This window comes from Archocentrus centrarchus, chromosome 10 (assembly GCF_007364275.1).
Source record: "Archocentrus centrarchus isolate MPI-CPG fArcCen1 chromosome 10, fArcCen1, whole genome shotgun sequence".
Classification (NCBI taxonomy): Eukaryota; Metazoa; Chordata; class Actinopteri; order Cichliformes; family Cichlidae; genus Archocentrus; species Archocentrus centrarchus.
This window is the reverse complement of record NC_044355.1, coordinates 25,585,344-25,609,672: the sequence shown is the minus strand read 5'-3', so window position 1 is coordinate 25,609,672 and position 24,329 is coordinate 25,585,344. Positions and strand designations below refer to the sequence as shown.

The window sequence follows — 24,329 nt, the reverse complement described above, 5'->3', positions numbered from 1 at the left end:
TTAACGTCCCGCCACAGCATTTCAGTCAGGTTCAGGTCTGGACTTTGACCTTGAGTCTTTAATTTTTCAGCTGTTCTGTTGTAGATTTGCTGCTGTGTTTGTGATCATTGTCCTATTGCATGACCCAATGTGGCCCAAGCTTTAGCTGTCAGACAGATGGCCTCACATTTGATTCTAGAATTCGCTCATGTCTTCTTGACCATAAGGAGTTCTCTATTAATCAATACTATCTGTTAATACCTGCTATTTATGTTAAATGTAACAATATAATCTGCAACCGTAGCCACTCTTTTACATTTTGCTTTTCTGCTAGGTGCACAGCACCAAGCAGCAGACTAACCAAGTAGCTGGTGAATATAAATCAGGATTTAAAGTGGCCGTGGATGCTGGATGTTCAAACAGAAAGACGTTCACCATAACAATTTGATCTCCCATTGTTTGGTGGGACAGATGTGAGTGACAGTCTCTGTCTAACGTGTGGCTGATGAGCAGAAAGTAAAGTTGAGAGTATTCTTTCCTGCTGTGTTGGTGTTGATTAAAGATGATTTGAAGAGAACTGTAGCCCACTTAACACCCACAGCTTAGAGACTCTGGATAACACTAAAAACAAAGAAATCAGGGTTATGTCTACAAATAAACTTTGGGAAATAGCCACAAATCTTTTATATTATTCAGTCCTGACAGGAATTTAACATGTCAAGAAGATGCCTGTTGAAGAAATGAATTACTGTTGAAGTAAAGCAGTGACATAAGCTCGCCTCTCTGGTGTCTCATTTTCAGTCTTTGCCTCTCCAGCAGCATTTGTTTGGAGTTGAAGATGTCACTTTTTTTTTTTTTTTTGGGAAGGGGTGGGGGTGGTGGTGATGGTGTGATTTCCCAACAGCTTGACTCAGGGTTCTGACTCATTAGCTTCCTGCACTGCCACAATGAGCCTCATCAATCGTAACCCCCAGCGCAAAAGAGCTGCTTTCTCTCTACCTGGCCTTTATGGTTCTCTTTGCTCAGTAACACAACCAGGCAACTATGTGGCAAAAATAAAGCAGAAAGAGGTTTTTCATATAAAGTGACATACAGTGCTTAATAAATTTTATTAATCTTTTGGCCTTTTATTGGCAGTGTAGAGAGACAGGAAACAGGGCAAGGATATAGGGGAAGACACGCGGGCAGGTCGCCGAGTCGCAGCACGGCATGTGCATGTGGTCACCTGCTCCACCACTGAGCTACCTGGGCACCCCAGTGCTTAACAAATTTATCAGACCACCACCCAATGTAAAGTTTATGCCACAGAGGCCATAAATGAACAGTACTGGTTATTACCAGAATCTTCTTTTATGTTTCTGTAATGGTTAATCCACCAGTATCCACAAGCTCCTTAAAAAATGATAGTTTTAATGTTAAAATATAATTATTGTTATCCACTAATTTTCAATTTTACTGTTTTACAAAAAAGCAGAAAAAAATAGTGAGAACATTTTTTTTGATGCCAAATAACAATAATTTACTTGCATTCCTCAACAGAAAAAGTTGAGTGTATTTTAGTGGATGAATGTTGTGCTTGATTAATTTCTGACTTTTCAGAGAAGTCCAGTGTGCCGGCTCAAAATGTGGGTGTAAAAACATGAATTCGGTTCAGTTGGTTCAGTAAATTTTAGATTTAAACAGGTTTTTGACAGATTTCTAAGATATCTGTCTTTATGACAGGTGGTCTGATAAATTTGTGAACCAGTGTATCTCATGTTGACATCTTGGTTGGTTACAAGTTTAAACAGTGTGACTTTACAAAGATTCAGAACAAGTCAGCGATGTAGAGCATTTATTGTAACTGTAAATACAGGATGGTTGTTGCCACCATGACACCGTGTCACTAAATGATTTGTGCTCTATTGTTTTAAAAGCCACGAGTCTGGCATTTTGGCTGTTGTTATCCTGGTCTATTCTGATCTATGTTCACTTTTGGCTCCTGTTTTGGAGCCAAAAGTGAACATAGATCATTAAGATCATATAATAGGATGCTAAGTTATTAGCTAATGCTATCTTGATTGGTGCATCACAAACACCTGCTAGAAAAATGAAGTGGCAGAAACTGCGGTTCCCCTAAGTGCCCCTTGAGGTTGGCTCTAAAAGGGAATCGGTCGACATAGACTCCAATGTTAAAATGTCCATAGCCTTTACAGTTTAGCCCTCTGTGGATATGTTGTGACCTCATAATAATGCTGAGTAGAGTGAACTGTTTTTATAACTCATCCACCTCCATAACTGAGTTAGGAGTGTGGCTGTGTTGATTGACAGGTGTCCTGACACAGGCAGCTGGAGCTGATAGGTGTCATTAAACTGGAGCTTTTCACTGTGTGCTGCTGGGGCCTCAGGCAGCATTTTTAATAGATTACCTGAGTAATATTGTGGTTTTCTCTGTGTGGTACAGACTCTCCAAGAAGTTTGTGCTACAGTTTTGGGAAGTGAAATTCTTGGCGCTAATTAACCAATATGTGTGTCTGTGTATTTCACCAATTTACAAATGCAGCCTGCCAACTAAGCTTGCTAGGATTAGGTGATAAATTACTCAGTCAAAGCCCTCCACCATTTCACCCATATGAGGTAACTTCTTACATGGTTTGAGCACAAAGCCCGTGCTATTTGTCAAACAATGGCCAAAAGGCATTTACACTACAAACACAGTTGAGTGGTCCAGTTCCCAGCATACATCTAGCAGCTGTCAGAACCCACCTGTCACTCAATGTGGCCATGACTTTAATTGTGCATATAAAACCTTATTTAAATTTAAACAGGATAGTTATGCTAATGTTGTAAATAACTGTACAGTTTTCACCGCAAGGGAACTTAGTTCTAGAGACAAACAGATTTTGTAGCAGGCTGTAAACATGGAAATTTCTGCTACATATGTGTTCATTTTAACCCAGGAATCTGTGGGGATTGCCTCGCTTCTGCTTCTGGTGGACTCAAGCAGCCATTTGTGGAACTGCAGTTTTTGGCTCTTATGTTTAAACTTCCTTTTTCAGTCACTGATGCTCCTGCTTGATTGTAAATCCAACCAGAGAAGCAAAACAGAGGAAATGAGGAAGCCACACAAGAAAATTAGACATCCTTGCCTCGCAAAGTCAATTAGATGTGATGCTTGGCACAGCTGCATCATCTGTCAGTTGTTTTGTTACAGCTGACTGCTGTATGTTATGATTTCAGATGCCACAAGAGCAGAACAGCGTTCATGACAACTTTTATATTTAGAAGTACTTTAATTGAATTCACAATGCAGTGCAATGTCACAAGATACCTCACACACACACACACACACACACACACACACACACACACACACACACACACACACACACACACACACACACACACACACACACACACACACACACACACACACACACACACACACACACACAGAGCAAGGAGCAGAATCATTTTAAATAGCTGAAACAAATTATGACTACAGAGCAACACTGTATGCTACGCCTCTTTCATCCATCAGGTATAAAAGGACGTCCACTGAGGATACAACTGTGCATCTTCCACTACAGCTCCTCCATTCTCAATCCTCTGTCCTCCAGAACCATTTTATGAATTGAATGGGGCACAGGCCTGAGGATGGGGGACAGATGAGCCAATAAGAAGATACAAGGCAGAGAAATGACACAAGACTAGATAAACAACAGGGGGAGAAGGGTAGTAAGGAACAGGTAGACTCAGAAACTAAAGATGGTGGGAAAAGAACAAAGCAGGAAAGCAAAAGCCACAATGAAGAACCAGCCTTCAAAATAAAGCAGGAAATAACTGAAAGAGGGACTGAGAATAAACTCACAGAGACAGGAATGAAATGGAGACAGAAAAAAAAAACTCAGCAAAACACGAACTTAGAGACAAAATCCAATCTCATTGTACGTCCTGTATAATGACAATAAAGGCATTCTATTCTATTCTAAAATATAAGAGTTAGCACTGGAAAACACCCCCCCAACAAAACAAGAGAAGATTAAAGGGGAGAAACTGTAGATAATTTCAGTCCCCAACAAGATCTGACCTCATCATACACTGCTGGCTATTTCAAACCTGAAAAATTGATCATATTTTCTATCATGCAGTACAGTTGCAGATCAACTCTGATTAATAATTGCCACATAAGTTCTTATGGGATGAAAGTGATATATTGTGACACTTTATATGTTGATATCATACAACAGTGAACTGCTGAGTGAGTAAATGTTTCTTTCCACTGTACGAAAGTAATAAAGAATTAATCTACTAGAGTAATGTGATTGTACAGTAAGTGCCACACAGTAAAGACAGCAGTCTTTATATGTGCTGAGCTCGAGTTAACAAGCCCTGCTGCAGCAGCTGCAGGTGTGTGTGTCATCGGGCTGGGACTCTCTGAAGGCTGCCAGCAGGCCCTAAACAGCTCCTACAGGAGGTAATGTAATGACCCTCATTTGCCATGCCCTTCAACCTGCTTACAACCCACACACACACACACACACACACACACACACACACACACACACACACACACACACACACATACGTGTTTTTCCTCAAACGTGGGGACTCTCTTTAGGCCCCTGACTAGGTGGTTACACGTGGGGACCCAACTTTCTAAACGATCTAGAGGCTTGGTTTTAGGTTAATTTTAGTCTTCTATTTTTTTGAACATGAAATATCATCTTTAATACAAAAAATAATCAAATTTAGAAAATTTTAATCTTTCAGGTTTTTGGCTCCACATGGGGACCTGCTCATTTGACTTATCCACCAGGTGGCACTGTTAAGTTTTAGGGACCACTGAGATATATGAGGATGTCAAATATAAGCAATAAATAAGTCAATAAACCACATTATATTTGATTCTTTTTTGTTAAAAATTATTTTTAAGTACTGGTAACCTGTTTACTGCCAACCATCAATACTGGACTCTCCTTTCTGGTTTTATGCAAACCATTTTATTGCACAGTTTATAATATTTCAATCTTGTGGCAAAAAAAATATACATAAAAGCCAACATGTAAAACAAATGAAAAAATAAAAATTTATGTATTCATCAATACGTATTCATAAACATGAACATGCAATATGTATACATACTTCTATTACAAAACCTGACTGCAGCTGTCCCAAAACTTCAAAACTTTCAAACTCCAAACAGAACTGGCGTGGTTATGGTACTAACAAATGGCCCGTTTCCATTCACTTTAATAAAAGGTCAACGCTTACCTTTTTGTGAAAGTCTCTCGTTTTAATGCATCTATGCGATTTTTCACATAGAACTTAACCGCTTGCCATGTCCTGTTCTCAAGGGCCACTGGTGAGGCTTCAATGCACTTCATACACTGGGCTTTCCCAGGAACCGTTCCAGAGTCAATACAGTCCATGAGCGTTTTCTCCACCGCCTGGATTTCTTCTTGGCTCCACTTCACTCTCTTCCTATGTGATGGCCCTGTAAAATGATTAGAGGGCGTAAGCATTCTTCAGTGAAAAAAAAGGTTTCAATCTTTGTGACAGGGCAAGTTATATGCTATTATGAAAACATTTCTTCACCACAGCAGCAGCACACTGCAGTAAAAGTATTATTGGGGGTGGGTGTATTACTTGTTGAAGCTGACAACTGGTAATAAATCAAGACACAAGTTTCACCAGCACTTATAAAAGCATCAGCAGGTACAGGAGAGAAATAATTGTTCAAAGTACATCACAAGAATAAATGATTAAGGTCAGGGGCATGTTAAAAAAAACAAAATTGCTTAATATATCAGACATTTCCAAAGGATTTCACCAAAAGAAAGGTTTTGAGTGATTTGATGGTGGCTAGAGACTCTGTGGACTTGAGTTAAGAGAGCATCAACATAAGTGGGGCACTCTAATGGATGAAGCCCAAATTTCCCTTTTTCACAGAGTCCAGCCTGGGAAAACTCAGCAGGGCCTGCGCAGTTTTAACACTACAGTGGAAAAAAAGTGGTGTTGAAAATGTTATTGGTGCAGTTAAACAAAAAGATTAAGCTAATCATCCAAACTACCTTGGATGATGCTAGTTAGTTTGCTGTTCCAAGAGAGTTCAAGGCGAAATTAGTGGGGAAGAAGGGGAGAAGAAATAAAACCAAACTATTGCTTGAGGGTATGCAGTCAAATGAAAAAAAAAAAGCTATTCTAAAGTTTTATGTGTAGAGACATCATCTGGTCTTCACCAGGCTGCAAAACGAAGAAACCTCAGATTAACACCACACAGAAAGTGTTGTGAACTGTTAATAAATTTCCCATTGGTTTAGTTCAATAACAGATGGAGGAAATATTGGAAATAGGTTTACACCTGTTAATGTGAAGTATTCATTGAACAGTGACAGTAAATGCTTGTAAAAAATAAGTAAAAGTTTACGTGTTTTCAAGCCTGGCTTACAGGAGGAAAATTCAGTTATCAAGACATTGGACCCAATGGGTATTATTCTTTTTATGATAACAATTAGAAGTCAAGTAAATTCTTCGGTTTGAAAGATGTCTGTCTGGCAACATTTTTAACGCTTCTGCCCATTTATAATCTCCAAGTTTGAAGACAAACTACCTTTAGTTGTGTTGGAGTTGCCAGAGACTTCCATGGCCACCGGTACCTTGTCATTTGATCTCTCTATGAAACAAAACAAAACTCAGAATATATATGCAACTTTGAGAAAATCATCAGGTACAGAATAAATTGAAAAACTTAGAAGCCAAAAAGAACATGCATGAAGAAGAGTAAGGATACAGGACAGTGGCCTCTAAAGGTCCAATATTTATCAGAAATCTGCAATCTCATTTTCTTTCCACTTAGAAATATTCTTACCTTTGGCTGAAGGCAGATCTTTGTTTTGTCCACCTTCAGTGGTGCATCTCCTGGTCACCCCAAATTGATCTAAATAAAGCAGGTCTATTAAGTATATGAGTATTAAACAGTAAGCAGTCAGTGTGTTTGCTTTATACAAGCATCTTAAATGACTAGTTTAACAGCTGACCTTCTTAGGAATTCTTAAGAGCACTAAATCAGAAGCTGCTGACATTGTAATCTAATTTTCACCATCAACATTTAGTTTTGCGCTGTTAGCAACAGTTTTTAAAACAGTCTTCCTTTTATGGATGAAACTGTCAATCATTAGACAGGTTTCCATGATCCCTGGATTTGCGTAAAACCAAATATCAAAAAAAGAAATCCTGTAATGGAAACTGCACTAATTTTTTTTTTTCAAAACACTCCTCAATATCGAATTAACCTTTTTATGCTTCCAGGAGGTGGGTTTTCAGGCGATTTGAAAAATGTTAAAAGTGTTATGGAAACACTTTTTTCACATGTCCACATCTCTGGCAGACCTGGATGTGACATAGTCAATCTAAAGTCATCAAAATCTAGTTTCCAACTGTTTTTGGCCTAATTAATACGATGTAGTTGTCCTGTAACACGACCTAATCATTAGTCCATTTTCTTCAATGTTAAGATTTTGTTTTTCATTGTTTTGAAGAGAAGTCTCGCAGGACAAGATACAGAGAGTTACAAGAATTACACACACACTCGAAAAACAGCGATCAGTGGAAACACTGACCCCCTGCAGCACTGTCTTTATCGAACTTTCAGAGATATGATTTTCTTTTGTGCAAAAGTGTCATGAAAATACAGTTATCGTTAATTGACAATTTCATCCATACCTGGTGATCTGGAAGATGAAGTTGCAGGATCCCTCTCAGCTGAGTCAACCTCTTCCTCTTCAGTGTCTGATCCACTGTCCACAGACATTTTCTCTGAAAAACAAAGTAACATCATCCATCATATTAAACTATTAGATGTCTAAAGCCACTTTAAGCAAAACTAAAAAGGCCAAAAGAAGGAGTAATGATAGAGCTAGTACTAAGCAACTAATAATGAAATATATATATGCTGCCATCAAAAAGTTAGCGCTATTCCTTGTTTTATTACCATTCAAGTGAGCAATTTGCAATGGGAAATTATGTGGTAAATTGACCAAAGGTTAAAACAAACAAAACAATAACAAAAAAACTTACCAAAGACTACAAGAATTAGACTATATAATATGTAAAAGTGCCCACTGGGCTACTTGTTCCTACAGGTGTCAATTTCTCACACGCAATTCATTTATAAAAAGTATTGTTATAATTCACCAAATTCAAAAAAAAAAAAAAAAAATTTCAAAGAGGAAAAAAAAAAAAACATCATTAAAATAAATAAAATCTGCCATGCCAGGAGGTCAACTTAAATCTTCACTAATAAATCACACCAATTTACCTTGTGGATCAATGCTGATCTCATCCAGATTTCTTCCTTTGAAGTTGGAGAGCTGTCCTCTTTCCAGCGCCAGCAACACTTTACTGATTTTTGCAAGCTGTAATGTACCTTCAGGCAATCTGTAGAACTGACGATGGACTCTAATGTCATGGCCTAGGAAGTCAGCCAGGTCATCCATTTCATTGTCCTTTAGGTTAAGAACCTTTGACATGGTGGCCATATGCTTCCTGAGTTTGGTTGAGGACAATGCTTCTGGGTGTTTTGCTCCACAGCTTTGAGCTATCTCACGAATAATATCAGATCCTCTGAAGTGATTGAGAGTCTGTGGTCTGCCAAACATGTACGGATTTTCATCCAACACATCACAATGATGACGATTTTGTACAAGCAACTCCATCGATGAAGCCATATCAGGAGTGAGGAGAATGGGAACCTTTCGGCCGCGTTTGCCTTTTATCTCAATTCGCTGGAAGTGCTTACACAGCTTCTTCTCAAGTTCTGACAAAGCAAGCTCCACATCTGGATGGGTGACAGAAGTATCTCTCAAGGTAAAAGCATTCTGAGGCATCTTGGATACTTCTCCCTCTCTTCTCCGGTTGAATATTATCACCTCACACAGTGTGATCTTGGCAAGTTCAGCCCAGTTCTTCTTTACTGCTTCTTCCTTCAGGTTTCTCTGGCACTCAATCCTTTTTGTGTCAAGATACTGATGCATTTTTCTGACATCATCAGCAAAGGGAATAAGCTGAGGAGCATTCCATTTAGCCTCATTCAAAGTCCTAAGGGCATGGGAAGAGACACACTCGCTCCATCTGGTCTCACAGATCTGTTTGAAAACTCGCACATTCTGAATGGTATTCTCATCGCCTGAGATCATAGCCTCACATTCAAGAATACTGGCCACTTTGTTGAGGTTGTGACCAAACTTGAGTGCTAAAGATGGTGTTTTGAAGACTTTTGTTCTCTCGTCCAAGCCAGCCACCTTCTGAACGGCATCTATGACGTGAGGGAAGTTAGCTGGCACAAAGAAATCTGACAGCATCTCCAACTTGCCATCTTTCTGTCCTTGCAGAACAACTCGTGCGGTCTCACGCATCTTCTGTCGGATGTATTCGTGTCTTGTAACATCTTGGCCATGTTTATTGAACAAATGTTCTCCTAATTTCAAGATGCACTTCTCACTGCGGACAACCTTTGTTATGTCATCATGGTGCATGTTAAGTACTAGTTTCCAAAATTGTGCATTGACACTGTCAGGTACTGGCTCTGCATATTTACAAAGGGCTTGGACTCGAGATGTTCCTGGCTTAAGTCCTTTGACTTTTTGACTGAGGTTACACCTCCGCATATGACTCCACAAGGATTTCCGCTTGAAGTAACCCTCACAGTTGATGCAATGCAAGTAATCAGCAGCTTTTGCAGGTTTGGTGGATTGTTGACGGGGTATGACCATTCCTTTTCCCTCTTTAATCACTTTATTATTATGGGCACGGTTTCCTTTGTTTCTCAATAAAGAGAACTGCAGCCATCGCTCTTTAGAGCCTTTGGGGCATTTCAGTGCATTTGCCACTTCTGGTTTATCACTGTGTTTTGCTTCTAGATGGCGTGACATTTTGCTATAAGGTTTATTACAAAATACACAATAATACCTTTTATTGTAAACCCTACTGCCATCTTCCTTCTTCTTCAGGGTCATGACTGTCACATCAGGTGAAGAAGATTCTCCATGGTCATTCATATCAGCTGAAGAAGATTCTCCAGGGTCATTCACATCAGCTGAAGAAGATTCTCCAGGGTCTTTTGCAGCCAAGGAACAAGAAGTGGTCACACGCCTTCTCTTAAGTGGTTGGACTTCCAGAGAAGAAGCTGAAGTTGTTTTCTGGGCTCTTTTCTTCCTCCCCTTAAGCTGTTTAACATCTACTGAACTGTCACTGTCAGATTCAGCAGATTCAGGAATATACTCTTCCTCACTGATCTCAGAACTTGATGGAGCCTCTTCTGTGTATCCAAGCATTTGTTCGTGTAACTAAAAGGATTAAAAAAAAAAAAAAAAAAGAATACTTTAAGATACTCTCTCAAATATAAAACCAAATCATAAGAATCTAAAAATTTACAACTAGTATTTAAAGAAAGTTGAACAAAAAGAAAAACTCCCAATACTGGTATGATTTTTTTATTTTTCGGTGCTTGGAGCTCAAATGTTTTTTCAACTTTTTTAAGCATCCCCTGAACTTTGTTTTCAACCATCCATAAAATCATAAAGAGACTAGCTAAACTGGAAGTTGCTGAATGTTTTACAGCAATATGTCCTATAAAGAAGCTTAGATTTTAAATGCTACAGTTTTCCCTCCATTAAAACTTTTTTTTGTGTGTGTGTGTAAAATTAACTTGATTTTGTATCTCTAAATCTGTGACTAGGAAAGCTCTTTGGGAGTAAATGTCTTACGCTAAAAACAAGCTTAGGTTATTCTTATGGTACAAATAATTTTAATTTCTTTGGAAAGAGAGTCAAAAATAGAGGACATATTAAAAAAATAATGGGTTCCTTTGATTTATTAATTTTCTTCACTTTTTTAAAAAAATTGTCTTTTTTTTTTCAGGCAAATGCATCACAATCCATATTTAGAGAAATGAAATTAACTTACTAATCATAATCAAATCATGAGTAAAGATTCCCACCAACAAACAAGGTTACCCCAAAAAGTGACAGATTTACCAGCACATGGCCACTAACTGAGTTAGACAATTTGTTTTTAAATAGTGTAATAAAACAATACAATAATCCAGGAAAAATAGAATTTCTAACCCAAGTGAGTTTTAATATTAGGGTAAAATAGTGATACCAGTTAAAATAACAAACCAAGTACCTCCTAGGTTAGACTATGATGCTTGTAGATAAACTTACAATCACACTGTTGGTTCTGGCGAGCTCAGGCACACTCATGTCCTGGATTACTGCAGCTGGTGTTGGACCAAGGATGATGGTATCGTCACTCTCACTGGATGACTGTTGTGATTGCTAAAAATTGAGAAGTTTAACACTTAAATTAGTCCACCCCAAAATGAAATGCAATGCTTCAATACAGAGCTAACTTTAACTGTATCAAGGTATTTAAAAATTCCAAAGATGTCAGTTCTCAACAGCACCAAAAATGCAAAGGGTCCTTCAGATTAAACTTGAGTTTCTGAATCTTATGGTGTACAATATCACAATGCACAGTACTTTTTTACAAAGTGGAGAAATAAAGCAATGCCTCCAGAAGGGGGGCAGCAGGGCCACAGTTCACCTATCATCCACACAGGAGGTAGGCCAAATACTTCTGGATTTTGGTATTCATTGCCGACTAATCCTACCCACCAAGTTTAGGTTAAAAGACACTGAAACTATGTAAATTGATTTTATAGTTTAATTTGACAGGCCATGAAAATTTCATAGACTGGCAGATAATAAATCCTTCAGAGTGTTTTGAGTTTAGTCCTGATTAGTCCATGTTTGTATTGTAATGGACGCTATATAAATAAAATTAATTGAATGACAAAGGTGGGTCCCCCTCAAAGAAAGCTCCTGTGCACGTTCTCAAATTTCATGTTGCAGAGATTCATCTGCAACGTGATTTTGCTCAGCTGCCACCACCACATGCATTTCTTCTGATAAGCACAGTGTCTGCATCATGATGTTGGCCATTTGAAGTCTTGTAATGGATAACTGAATGCAATTTTTGTTTAATGAAAGTTTTAAAGTTGAAAAGACTGTTTTATCAAACATTAATTATGGCTGTTTAAATTTGAGTTGATTTCATAATTATAGCAGGTACTAAGAAATTTGCAACTCCATTTAACAAAATATTTTTACAAAACTAAGTCAAAACAGCTCAAGCCATACATACTCTGGTACATTTACTGATGACACACCCATAACAGTTCTCATCTCTGGGATGTAAATCAGAAAAACGGTGAAGCAAAACTAACCATTAAACCCTTCTCATGTAGACAAGACGTCCTCTCCTTCTCTTCATTTGCCATCTTTACACAGGCTGCCTTGTAATGAGCCTCACATTTATCATGATGGGCTTTGAGTTTCTTGAGGCGACAAGTGTGACGTGTTTGATCCTATAAAACAGAAAACAAGCATTTGTAAATGTCCACATTTGTGAGGTGAAACAGACCGGAAACACAGTAAAAGACATCGGATGGAACTGAAACCTGACCACAATGATGCATCCAGATGAAACTTTAAGTCAAGGATCAGCAACTCTTGTCCTGCAGCAGCACACCTGATTCAAATCAAATGGTTCTCCACTAGCTTGTTATCACACATTTGTTAAAGATCAATTTTGGTCAAGTGCAGTGGAGCAGGCAAACATCTAAAACAAGCAGGAAACCAGCCTTCGGAGACCTGAGCTGCAGATCCCTGTTTTAGGCATTTATCTATTGACAGTTTGAACACAGATAGTGATCTCATGTGTCTCAAACTTCTTGTGATCAATTTTTAAAAAAGCCAAAAAAAGTGAAGCAGTGTGGCTTTAAAAAAAATTCACATTATTTTCAAAATCAGAGACGTCTTAACGGGCCTGATTTCAGTGGTCATCTATGATTCAGACATAACATCTGCTTTACACCTGAAATGTCAGCTTGGTTGGAGGCATATTTTCAAGATATAGCTTACTCCCAAACTCAATACCACAAGCTTATATCACAAGTCAGGGACTTTAGACATCACCTTTTACTCCAGTTTATCTTTTTTAGGCATTTCTCTACATAACAATATAGGCAACCTCTCTACAGTGAAAATAGATATCACCACTGTAGGATTTGAAAAGTATTATTGAAAATACTGATGAATACTTTGGTCAAGTTCAGTGGTTAAGACTAGAAAGCAACCTTTCCAAACTTAAATTTAGAATAAGATTTAAATCAACTTTGCAGTATGTAGAGTACAAGTGAGCTAGAATTAAACTGAAATAGTGTCACATCATTTGGACTTCTTCATAGGCACACTTACCTTTTGCCTCTGTTCAGGATCGAGCTCATTTGTCTCATCAGTGGCTGAAATTTAAAAAAAAAAAAAGAGAAAAAAGTTAATTGATTTAATAACTGGTCACCTTGAAGCCATTCAGAGGTTGTGCATCTAGATTTGTTCTTCTCAAAATAGTTCTGGGCCTTATCCCTAGGTCACGAATGCTAAATTTGGGATTAGAAATTAATATCCTCCCTTAAGGATTCAATAATTCAGGTAATGCTTTAAGATTTCTCACTTCATCCATTTAATATTAAAGGTTGGCAACTATGAAGTACTGAAACTGACAATATAAAATAAAAGCAGAAATATATATATTTTGTTTTGCCTTTTCCTTATTCAAGCATTTGTGCGTTTTACATTTCCTTGTCTCTTCTTTTTACTTTGCCATCTGCATTTCTGCCTCATTATGCAAAGGAGGAGGGCTGCCTTCTTGGTCCAACTCCTCTACTATTGGTTAATAAACGGGAAGGAGCAGGATCCATGTACAGATCAATTGTGTATCCCTAGTTTTTGGCCGTTTCAGGACAATGCCTTATTTGAGAGGAACTGAAGTCCTCGCACTATACTTAGGTTGCCTAACTGAAGTCAAGGGCGCAGGCATGCACAATCGATCTGCACATGGATCCTGCTCCTTCCTGTTTATTGACCAATAGTAGAGGAGCTGGACCAAGAAGGCAACCCTCCTCATTTGCATAATGAGGCAGAAATGCATAAGGTCAAGTAAAAAGAGGAGACAAGGAAAGGTAAAAAGTACAACTCATATAAAGAAAAAAAACATACATTTCTGCTTTTATTTTTAATTATGTCAGTTTCAGTCCTCCATAGACAACAACTAGACTAAGCCTAATTAAATAAAATTTGCAAAGCCATGACAAATCAACAACGGAAGCATGCAAAAAGTAAAGCAGTTGAGCTGGGTCCTAACAAAACATTATTCCCCCGTCAGAGATGACATCACTAATCTTTATTTCCTCTGATATTCATAAACAATTGGCATTTGAAATAAAACTGTTGAAGGACAGATGTGCTGAGTCTTTTCTGGTTTGACAAGAAAAACTTGAGAACTCTTAAACATTAACTGATATTAGTGGTACCTTCTTCTAGGCAACTAAAACCATGTGAATAAAAATTATAATTTTATTAGACTTCTTGTTACACCTCCCTTCTCTCACCTGTCCAATTATAAGTCACATTATATTAATTTAGCATAAACGTTTATGCAAAACAACTTACAAGTGAGAAACATATTGTGGGCTAATGTATCTTTCCCTAGGATAATTCACCTTTTGAACTGGGACAGCTGGGTGTAGACTCGTCAAACCTCTCCCACGCTACCGGCACTTCAATCATATGATCTAAAACTCTGGTTGGCATTCTTTGAAGAAAAAAAAAGTGTAATGATTAGAAGTCAGTGTCAAAGCCCTGAAATTCATTTTTCTAAAACAGGTGCCCCTGCCCCCAAGTTATAATGCTGAAGTTAGTTCCCAATTCACAGCTCCTGATTCACAATAACCCCCCAAAAGACAAAAAACAAAAAAAAACTTAACCTTTATCATTCTACAAATAATGTAGGGTCTGGTGTAATGTGGTCTGCAGGCCCCACCCCAGCATAATCAACCTTTATGCACAATGAGTCATCCATTAACTTCAGCCTCATGTTTTAGCATGCCATGTCTATCATCTCTCCATTCAGAATACATGCAAAAATTTATAACCCTTTTCAATAACACAAGTGGGCTGACTGAAATAACTTGTATATTTCATGATTTCTATTCTATTAGCTTTGCAGCTGTCAAACCTTTTTTTATTTTACATTTAAACCCTTTTTGAGAGCAGTCATATTTAACTAATTTAACCTTTTTTTAGGTTAATTGTCACTTTCATTTCTATTTATTTGCTGGACCTCATTAAATGGAAAGTAAAACATGCATGCGTCTCAATAGCTTTAGCTCAGGTAATTTCAGCTAGCCATCCTAGCGAAACTCGATTGAAATATAGCTTTTATGGATTAATACGTATAAACAACATTTAAAAGTATATCTAACTGGTACTATGACATATAGATAATAAATAGGAGCTTGTTAAAATAAGAAGAACCTTACCATTTTCTTCAGTGTGGCACAGCTAGAATGCTCCTCATTCCTCAGACATTAGCATGAAGGTCTGAATGCCGTCGTTGGTGCAGGTGTGAGGCAGTGATAAAGGAGCGCTTGATTTAGGCTCCGGCACAAACCAGAGTTCCTGCTTGGATACAAAAAGCAGCTAGCTGAGGCTGACGGCTCAGCCCTGTGTAAACAACTAATGACACTTTAACTTAGCCTTCACAACGTTACCACGCATCAATTAAGTAATAAAACTATGAAATTAATTAATAAAATTCGATAATCTCCCACAGTAATGCTTCAGGAGACAAAGTTATTCGTTATAATGGACATTTTGTAGGTTTCGCACCAGTCAAATCTGCAAGATTTGAGAGTTTCAGCAAGCCATGGAGGGAGTGTTGAGGGGGGATGGGCGTGGGTGCGGTGGGGACGTCAAATCTCAGGATGCGTGTGAGATGGCAGCCATTACAGAGACTGGGTGGAGGGGCTACAGAGAGTGGGGGCTCCACTGAATTATAAAGGGGGGTTCTGAGGTTTTATAAGGGGGTACAAAAAATTTTTTACACCTCCTATCTCTCACCTGGCCAGTTATGACTCACATTACATTTATTTAGCATAAACGTTTATGCAAAACAACTTACAAGTGAGAAACGTTGTGGGCTAATGTAGTTTTCCCTGGGATAATTCACCTTTTAAACTAGTACAGCTAGGTTAACTCAGCCTTCACAACTTTAACACAGATCAATTAAATAATAAAACTATGAAATGAATTAATAATATTCTGTAATCTCGCACAGTAATGCCTCAGGAGACAAAGTTATTCATTGTAATGGAGATTTTGTAGGTTTCACACCAGTCAAATCTGCAAGGTTTGAGAGTTTCAGCAAGCCATGGAGGGAGTGTTGAGGGGGGATGGGTGTGGGTGCAGTGGGGACGTCAAATCTCAGGATGCGTGTGAGATGGCAGCCATTACAGAGACTGGGTGGAGGGGCTACAGAGAGTGGGGGCTCCACTGAATTATAAAGGGGGGTTCTGAGGTTTTATAAGGGGGTACAAAAAATTTTTTACACCTCCTATCTCTCACCTGGCCAGTTATGACTCACATTACATTTATTTAGCATAAACGTTTATGCAAAACAACTTACAAGTGAGAAACGTTGTGGGCTAATGTAGTTTTCCCTGGGATAATTCACCTTTTAAACTAGTACAGCTAGGTTAACTCAGCCTTCACAACTTTAACACAGATCAATTAAATAATAAAACTATGAAATGAATTAATAATATTCTGTAATCTCGCACAGTAATGCCTCAGGAGACAAAGTTATTCATTGTAATGGAGATTTTGTAGGTTTCACACCAGTCAAATCTGCAAGGTTTGAGAGTTTCAGCAAGCCATGGAGGGAGTGTTGAGGGGGGATGGGCGTGGGTGCAGTGGGGACGTCAAATCTCAGGATGTGTGTGAGATGGCAGCCATTACAGAGACTGGGTGGAGGGGCTACAGAGAGTGGGAGCTCTACTGAATTACAAAGGGGGGTCCTGAGGTTTTATAAGGGGCCCAAAAAAATCTTGATGCAAAATAAAACAGGAAGTGACCAACATAACATGCAGACCTTGACACTGAAAACATTACACAAAGAAAGAGGAAGGGCACTAAATACAGAAGGGCCACACACAGACAATACACACAGGTTCTGGTTCTGGGGATGCAGAGTAGACCAGAACCAAAAGACCTGAGTGGTCTTGAAGGTTGATACAATAACAGGTCTGTAATGTATTTTGGTGCTAAGCCATTCAGTGATTTATAGACTAACAGAAGTATTTTAAAGTCTATTATCTGAGCTACAGGTAGCCAGTGGCAGGACTTTAGAACTGGGGTGATGTGCTCCATCTTCCTGGTCTTAGTGAGAATATGAGCAGCAGCATTTTGGATCAGCTGCAGTTGTATCTGTAATGGTCCAGGGCCCTTTTAACCCTGTGTGTTATTGTTTTATTTTTTCTGTTCTGGGTTTCTTTTGGTTGTCGGGTTTAGTTGTTGCATCACCTGTGATCCCACCTGTTTCCATTCCCTCGTTATCCCTCTGTGTATATATTGTCTGTGTTCTCACTCGTTCCTTGTTGCATCCTCATCTCTGGTCAGTGTTGTCATCCCTGCCCTGCTGTGTGCTTCGTGATTCATGCCATGTTATGTTCATAGCTATGTTGAAGTTTAGTATTGTGTACTGCTGGCACCCGACTAGCCCCACTTTGGTTCATCGTTATAAAGTTTAAGCTTAAGTATAAGCTCTGCCTCTGAGTCCTGCTTTGGGGTCTTCTGCTTTGCCTGCACCAGCAGAACGTGACAGTATCACTGTGACGAAGACATTTTCATTATTTGTTTTTTATTCATTTGTATGGTTTGGGTATTAAATGTTGGAACACATTTACACTTTATTAGCACTCAGCACTTTTTGACAGACTCAAAATGAGGGCTCCTAAATATTTATTGATTCTTTATTGAGTATTTTACTTAGTATGGTTCTGTCTTCCAGGCACTTGAGCAGCTACTTGGTGTGTGGCAGACAGATGCTGTAAAATAAACTAGTGTTAGCCACAAATGTAATTGACATGTGGTTAAGAAAAGTTTGGGTATTTACAGTTGTGTTCAAAATAGCAGTCCAACATGAGTAACTAGATCAGTCATTTTACTACATGGCAAACAATTTACCAGTAAGTGTAGTAGAGTCATAGAAAACCAATAGACCCAACATTCATGATATGCATGCTCCTGAGTCTGTAATTGAATAATTAATTGAAAAAGGTGTGTTCAAAATAGCAGTGTAGAGTCCAATCGGTGGTCATTCATACTGTGAAAAAACAGGTGTCAATCAGGTGGCCCTTATTTAAGGATGAAGCCAATACATGTTGTACATGCATTTCTCACTGAAAACCTGAGAAAAATGGGCCGTTCCAGACACTGTTCAAAAGTAAAGCGTTCTTTAAAATGTTGACTGAAAAGGAGAAAACAAAGTGCAGAAAACGATAGGCTGCTCAGCTAAAATGATCTCCTGTGCTCTAAACTGGAAAGCAAAGCCAGAGAGAAATGGATGAAAATGGAAGACTACCAATTCATTGGCTCGAATAGCCAGGATGGCAAAGACTCAGCCAATGATCAGCTCCAGGGTGATCAGAGACAGTCTGATGTTACCTGTGAGTACTCTGACAATTAGAAGACACCTGTGTGAAGCTAATCTGTCACCTAGAGGCCCCCATAAAGTCCCACTGTGTAAAAAAAATAAATAAATAAAAGGCATATGCTAAGAGGTTACAGTTTGCCAAAGAACACATTGACTGACCTGTAGAGAAATGTAGAAACATTTTGTGGACTGATGAAATTAAGATTCTTTTTTTGGTCCAAGGGCCCCTGACAGTTTATCAGATGAACCACAAGCACCGAATTCAAGCCACAGTATGCTCTGAAGACAGTGAAGCATGGTGGCGCAAGCATCATGATATTCAAATGTTTCTCTTACTATGGTGTTGGGCCAATTTATTGCATACCAGGGATCATGGATCAGTTTGCATATATCAAAATCCTTGAAGAGGTCATGCTGCCTTACGCTGAAGAGGAAATGCCCTTGAAATGGGTGTTTCAACAAGACAACCCCAACCACACCAGTAAGTGAGCATCATCTTTGTTCCAAACCAACAAAATTAAAGTTATGGAGTGGTCAGCCCAATCCCTGGACCTTAATCCAATAGAAAACTTGTGGGGTGCCATAAAAAATGCTGTTATTAAGGCAAAACCAACAAATGCAGAGGAATTGTGGAAAGTTGTCACATCCTCCTGGGCTGGAATACCTGTTCACAAGTGCTAGAAATTGGTTGACTCCATGCAACACAGTTAAGAAGTTCTAAAAAACAGTGGTTATACAATTAAATATTAGTTTAGTGATTTACAGGAATGCTAATCAGAATCAGAAGGTTTTTATTGCCATATGGGTGAACAGGTTGACAGCATTAGGAAATTGCTGCAGTACTTTGTGCTTACATAAAAAACAAATAAGTATAAAAACTATAAAACAATATACAAATTACAAATATACAGAGATATTAGAACTATAACTATAACACAATATTACAAAATATACAGTGCAGAGAATAATTAAAAGATAAAATGTAAACTATAGTCCAGTATTATACACATTAGTGCAATTCCTAAAGATTTGTCAGTTCATAAAGTGAAATTTGAGTTTATAAAGAAAAATGCAGACACTGCTATTTTTTTGAACAACCCAACATTCATTTTTTATTTCCTGTTAAGTAATTGGAAAAATTATACATTTTTCTTCTTGTTTTGATTTAGAATATAATGTGCAGTGTTCCCAATGCCTGTAAATAAAAACAATTTAAAGATTCCAAGCTTTACTCATGCTTTTAAATGCACTGCTATCATTTTGAATACAACTGTAACTTGTGCAGTGATTGGATGCGGATATAGTGCAAGTGGGTTTGTGGTATAGCAATTACTCACCTGTTTCTTCTTTTGTCTTTCCAGGGTGTGTTCAGGCAAAAATGTTTCCTAGGCTGTCTGAACACAATTTAAAGGTTCCGGGAGAGACCAAGGAGGAAATTGGGTGGGGAAGTTGCTTGGGATTTTTTGGGTATTTTTGTAGATGTTTTGTAGGGGTATCTGGTTTTATTGTAGATAATGGTTTATGGAGATGTTTGGGTGATGGTTTTAATTATAAATGCTGTTGTCTAACTGTTCGTGTATTTTTATTGTTGTAGGGAAAATGTGTGATGCTCCTGCAAGATGTGTAGCAAGGTGTGGCTCATAAACAGCTGGGTATGAAAGGGGGTGCTAATTGCCCAATTGGCAACTTCTGCTTTACTTGGCTTGGGGTTGCTGAAAAGCTTACGCCTGCCTCACGAGGCAGCTGAGTTAATGGTTTATATTAAGCCTTGAGAAATAAAATGGAAAAAATGTGGTACAGAAAATAAAGTCTGCCTGCAATGATTTAAAGCCTTGCCGCTCATGGTCTTCTCTGCGTCACAATCACCAATCACCTTTAAGAGCTTGTGGAGAAAACCACTGGAAGAAGATAAGGGAAGTTGAGCAAGATGTAATACTAATTTGTGCAATTATGTTAAGCATATGTTATTGAAATATTCATAAGAGCCTGTTGATTGATGTAAATATGAAGTGCTTCATGTGGTGTCAGTCACAGCTCAGTTCACTTTTATAGATAATTTCTTCAATCAAGGAGGATATTAAAGGCAACTATGAGATCTCAGTTGGGTTAGCTGTCTTTGATGTGTTGTTTGATGGCCATTAACAATGGCCAAAAATTTTGGGGGACCAGGCATGATATATTTTTGACTGACAATGCCTACTAAGCAGAAACGCAGTCTGTCAGCTCTGAAATTAGATTTTTGTTTATGTGAAATTTTGTTTTGGTGAGCCGCGTAAAGCTGCAGTATATAACTTTCATAAAAACAATATTTTTCTACATATTTATTGAAATTGTCACTATTTCATGACAGTAAGGTAGGAGACAGATAATCTGTGTCTCAGGGAGGAGGTGGAGGAGATTGATCTTTTTACAGGTTATCTGTCTCATAACATATTGTCACAGCATGGTGATAGTGAAATATGTGGAATTTAGAGCCAAACGTATTGCAATGGCATGACATCTGACTTCGCCACGCCACCACGGCCAAGCCCTCTAGTGAAAACTTTTTGTGCTTTAAAGCAAGTGAGACCAACTTGTTATCTGTCTTCTGACTCAGGATCATCTTGATTAGGTCAAGGGGATGAGATGGAGCATTCCAGGAAAAAAAAAATAGACTTCCTGTTCTGAGGGAGCAGGTCTTTGATAATGTCAGCATATGACCACATAGTATCGTTGGGGATCCCACATAGATGACTCATACCAAGATTGGTGTAAATCAGTCTTTCTTTATGAAAGTTATAGTGTTTCGAAATTTGTGGCGTGTACGTCAATTTTGAGACCTGGCCACGCCCCTTTAACTTGCACGAAAGTTCATTGTTTTGATAGCTATTACTATCTAATGTCTTAAGAACGTATTGACCAACTTTGAAGCTCAAAATCCCTAGGAGGAGTTCATTAAAGTTTAACATTTAAGAAAAGTCAAAATAGCTTAAAGAAAGCCCTTTGACCCAAAAAGGCTGACTTCCTGTTGGGGTTAGTGCATACTTCCAAGAAACTTTTTTTTAATTGTTTCAGTGCATTCTACCTACATACCAAATTTCAGCTCTGTATGACTTACCAGTTGGCCTTGCTCATGTTAGGGGGTGCTGTAAAGCCATTTGGCGACACCCACTTTCAATTCCATCAGTTTTGGGACAAGTTTAGTGAGTTTTCAATTATGTTTAGTCCCCCAAATTAGTGCTTATTTTCAGAGGAGAATCATAATAATAAACATTTGAATAACAATAAGCCTTTACAATAATTTTGTTAAAATAAAAAAGTAAATATTCAATTTAAATAAAAATAAAATAAGCTAAATGAAAAATACTGTATTAACCCCAGACTGTAAGAAATAAAGGTAAAAAGTTAATTATAAAAGTTAAAGTTTAATTTGACCATTAAATTGCAATACCCTTTCTGACCAATAGGTCAGAAGGGCGCTAGAGAGTGAGCAGGCAGTTACGCACACTTCCCGCACACCAACCTAATGGGGACTGCAGTACTCGTGTGTGACCACAAGGAGCGCATGCCTATACACTTCACACAAATTTTGTCTTGAAATGACGTTCATGGGGACTTTCTAGAAAATTGCATGGGGCATATCTACACACTATTTTCTGCTTGAAAATGGGGTTGTGCCGGTGGGGACCTCAAATGTGGTCCCCACGGGCAAACAGGTCCCCATGTGTATGTATAGAGTCAGGCCAAAGTCCCCACGAATGAGGAAAAACGAGTACACACACACACACACACACACACACACACACACACACACACTGTGACCAGCAATCACAGTGCCACATCTCACCTCCTTCCACCTTCCTCCTTCACACACACATGCACTCACGCTGATAAAAAACTAGGTTATCATAGCAGTTTTTCTGCTGCAGGGCATATAGCTTACAAAGCAGAAGAAACAGTTTCAAGGAATCACAGGACAAACTGTTTCAGAGACAAACACACACGCCCAAAACACACAAACCACAGAAGAGTGCAATAACAGATATTAAATTAGAGACCTCTAGCAATTTTCTTAGGGTGCGTGTGTGTGTGTGTTAAGGGCGCAAATGTTACACCTTGCACAGTAATTTAAACACTGGCCAGACTTACAGGAAAAGGTCAGCATTGCATAATAAGGCGAACGTGACTTTCCCCACAACTGTATGTCTGACATTTCGAGGGATTTGACTGCTGTTGACTGAACATTGTTACAACCTTTTTTTAACAATATGTCTAAAGTGCTTCCATTAAAAGAGTAAACTGTAATAAGATGTCTAAAAAGAAAAGAAAAAGGCAAAAAAAACACACACACTGGACGAAAGCCGGCCCCCACAAAGAGCACACGTATTACTCATCCCCCACAGAGCCGCCTTGCTCTAGTGTATTGTGGGAGGGTTGGGGTGGGCGGCTGTGCAGGGGATTGGGAGCTGCGGTATAAGACTACATGACTTCAGCTTGCATGTAATATAGCTACATAATGGTTTCTCAGCTTCCCTTCACACTAAGTGGCTTCTGTTTCAGCCAAAAAAAAAAAAAAAATGTGCATGTGTGCGTGTGTGTGTTCACTTCAAAACTAATCAGCAAAGCCAGTGTGGTGGAACCCAGACATCTTGTTTATCCTGAGATTTACCTGCACTTCACCTTCAGAATCCCCCCCCCACACACACACACACACACTCTCTCTCTTGCTCTCAGTTTACACACCACGCACACACACGAGTGAAGGTCTTGTGCTTGTCCCAGGTGCAGAGAAATCTGTGAAGCAGCATGTGGCTTGTCCCAGTTCCTCTACAGTACCTGTGTGCCTTTGTGTGTGTGTGTGTGTGTGAGATTGCGTATTGCGACAAGACTGACCCATTTGAATCTTAATACAGGCGCTCACCAATGCATTCCTGAAACTAGTTCAACATGTAGGCTATAGGCTGTGTGTGACACTGTCACAAAAGCAGTGATACAGAGGTCAGAGGGAGAAGATCTAAATTTCTGGGAGATTTGGTGACTAGAAAAGTAAATTTTTAAAGCTAGAAAGTGAATGCAAAAGATGTTGATAGGCGGAGGCGGCGGGGCTGAGATGGGCGTTGAGGAGATGAAGAAGCCTCTGCTTCCCCCCTTTTCCAGTTTTGACAGCAAGGGTGAAGTCAGAGATGTGACTCTTGTGAGCTTAAGCTATTTCAAAGCAGTGCACGTCTAATCTGTGTCCTGACCAAAGCAGGTGTGTGTGTTGTGTGTGTGTGTGTGTGTGTGTGTGTGTGTGTGTGTGTGTGTGTGTGTGTGTGTGTGTGTGTGTGTGTGTGTGAGAGAGAGTGAGAGAGAGAGAGAGAGAGAGCGAGAGAGGAGAGAGAGAGAGAAGGAGAAGGCAAACAGAAGAGAGAGAGAGAGGGAGAAAGAAAGCAGGAGAGGAGGGAGAGAAAGAAGTGAGACACTGAAGCAAACAGAGTGAAGAAGAGAGAGAGGAAAGACTGTTTCTTTCTCTGGATGCTGGGCAGCAGCAGAGCAGCTTAGATCCGGACGAGAGGTGACCAGGGCTCGGGGTGAAGGTGTGTGTGTGTGTGTGTGTATGTGTGTGTGCGTGCGTGTGTGTGTGTGTGTGTGTGTGTGTGTGTGTGTGCACGTGTGAGTTTGTGTTGCGCGCCTGGCGGAGAGACTGCAGGAGCGGGAGAAAAAGGTTCTCAACTTCCCTCCTCTCTGCGCCGCTCTGCCCTGTGTCGCTCCCTGCGTATTGCTCCTCTTTCCTTTTT

The 24,329-nt window shown here is 39.1% G+C and overlaps 2 protein-coding genes across 2 annotated transcripts; both read right to left on the bottom strand.

Moving 5' to 3' along the window:
- Window positions 1-4,752: 4,752 nt before the first annotated feature.
- On the bottom strand, window positions 4,753-9,119 carry LOC115786506 (uncharacterized). Its single transcript, XM_030738673.1, has 5 exons — window positions 8,279-9,119; window positions 7,684-7,776; window positions 6,830-6,898; window positions 6,572-6,634; window positions 4,753-5,455 (listed from the first exon to the last, which is right to left on the bottom strand). Exons 1-5 carry the CDS (start codon window positions 8,991-8,993, stop codon window positions 5,229-5,231), a joined length of 1,167 nt encoding a protein of 388 aa, XP_030594533.1. The 5' UTR covers window positions 8,994-9,119; the 3' UTR covers window positions 4,753-5,228.
- LOC115787221 (uncharacterized) lies at window positions 9,046-13,315 on the bottom strand. Its single transcript, XM_030739806.1, has 5 exons — window positions 13,281-13,315; window positions 12,248-12,388; window positions 11,184-11,297; window positions 9,123-10,304; window positions 9,046-9,057 (listed from the first exon to the last, which is right to left on the bottom strand). Exons 2-5 carry the CDS (start codon window positions 12,299-12,301, stop codon window positions 9,046-9,048), a joined length of 1,362 nt encoding a protein of 453 aa, XP_030595666.1. The 5' UTR covers window positions 12,302-12,388; window positions 13,281-13,315.
- Window positions 13,316-24,329: the final 11,014 nt, after the last annotated feature.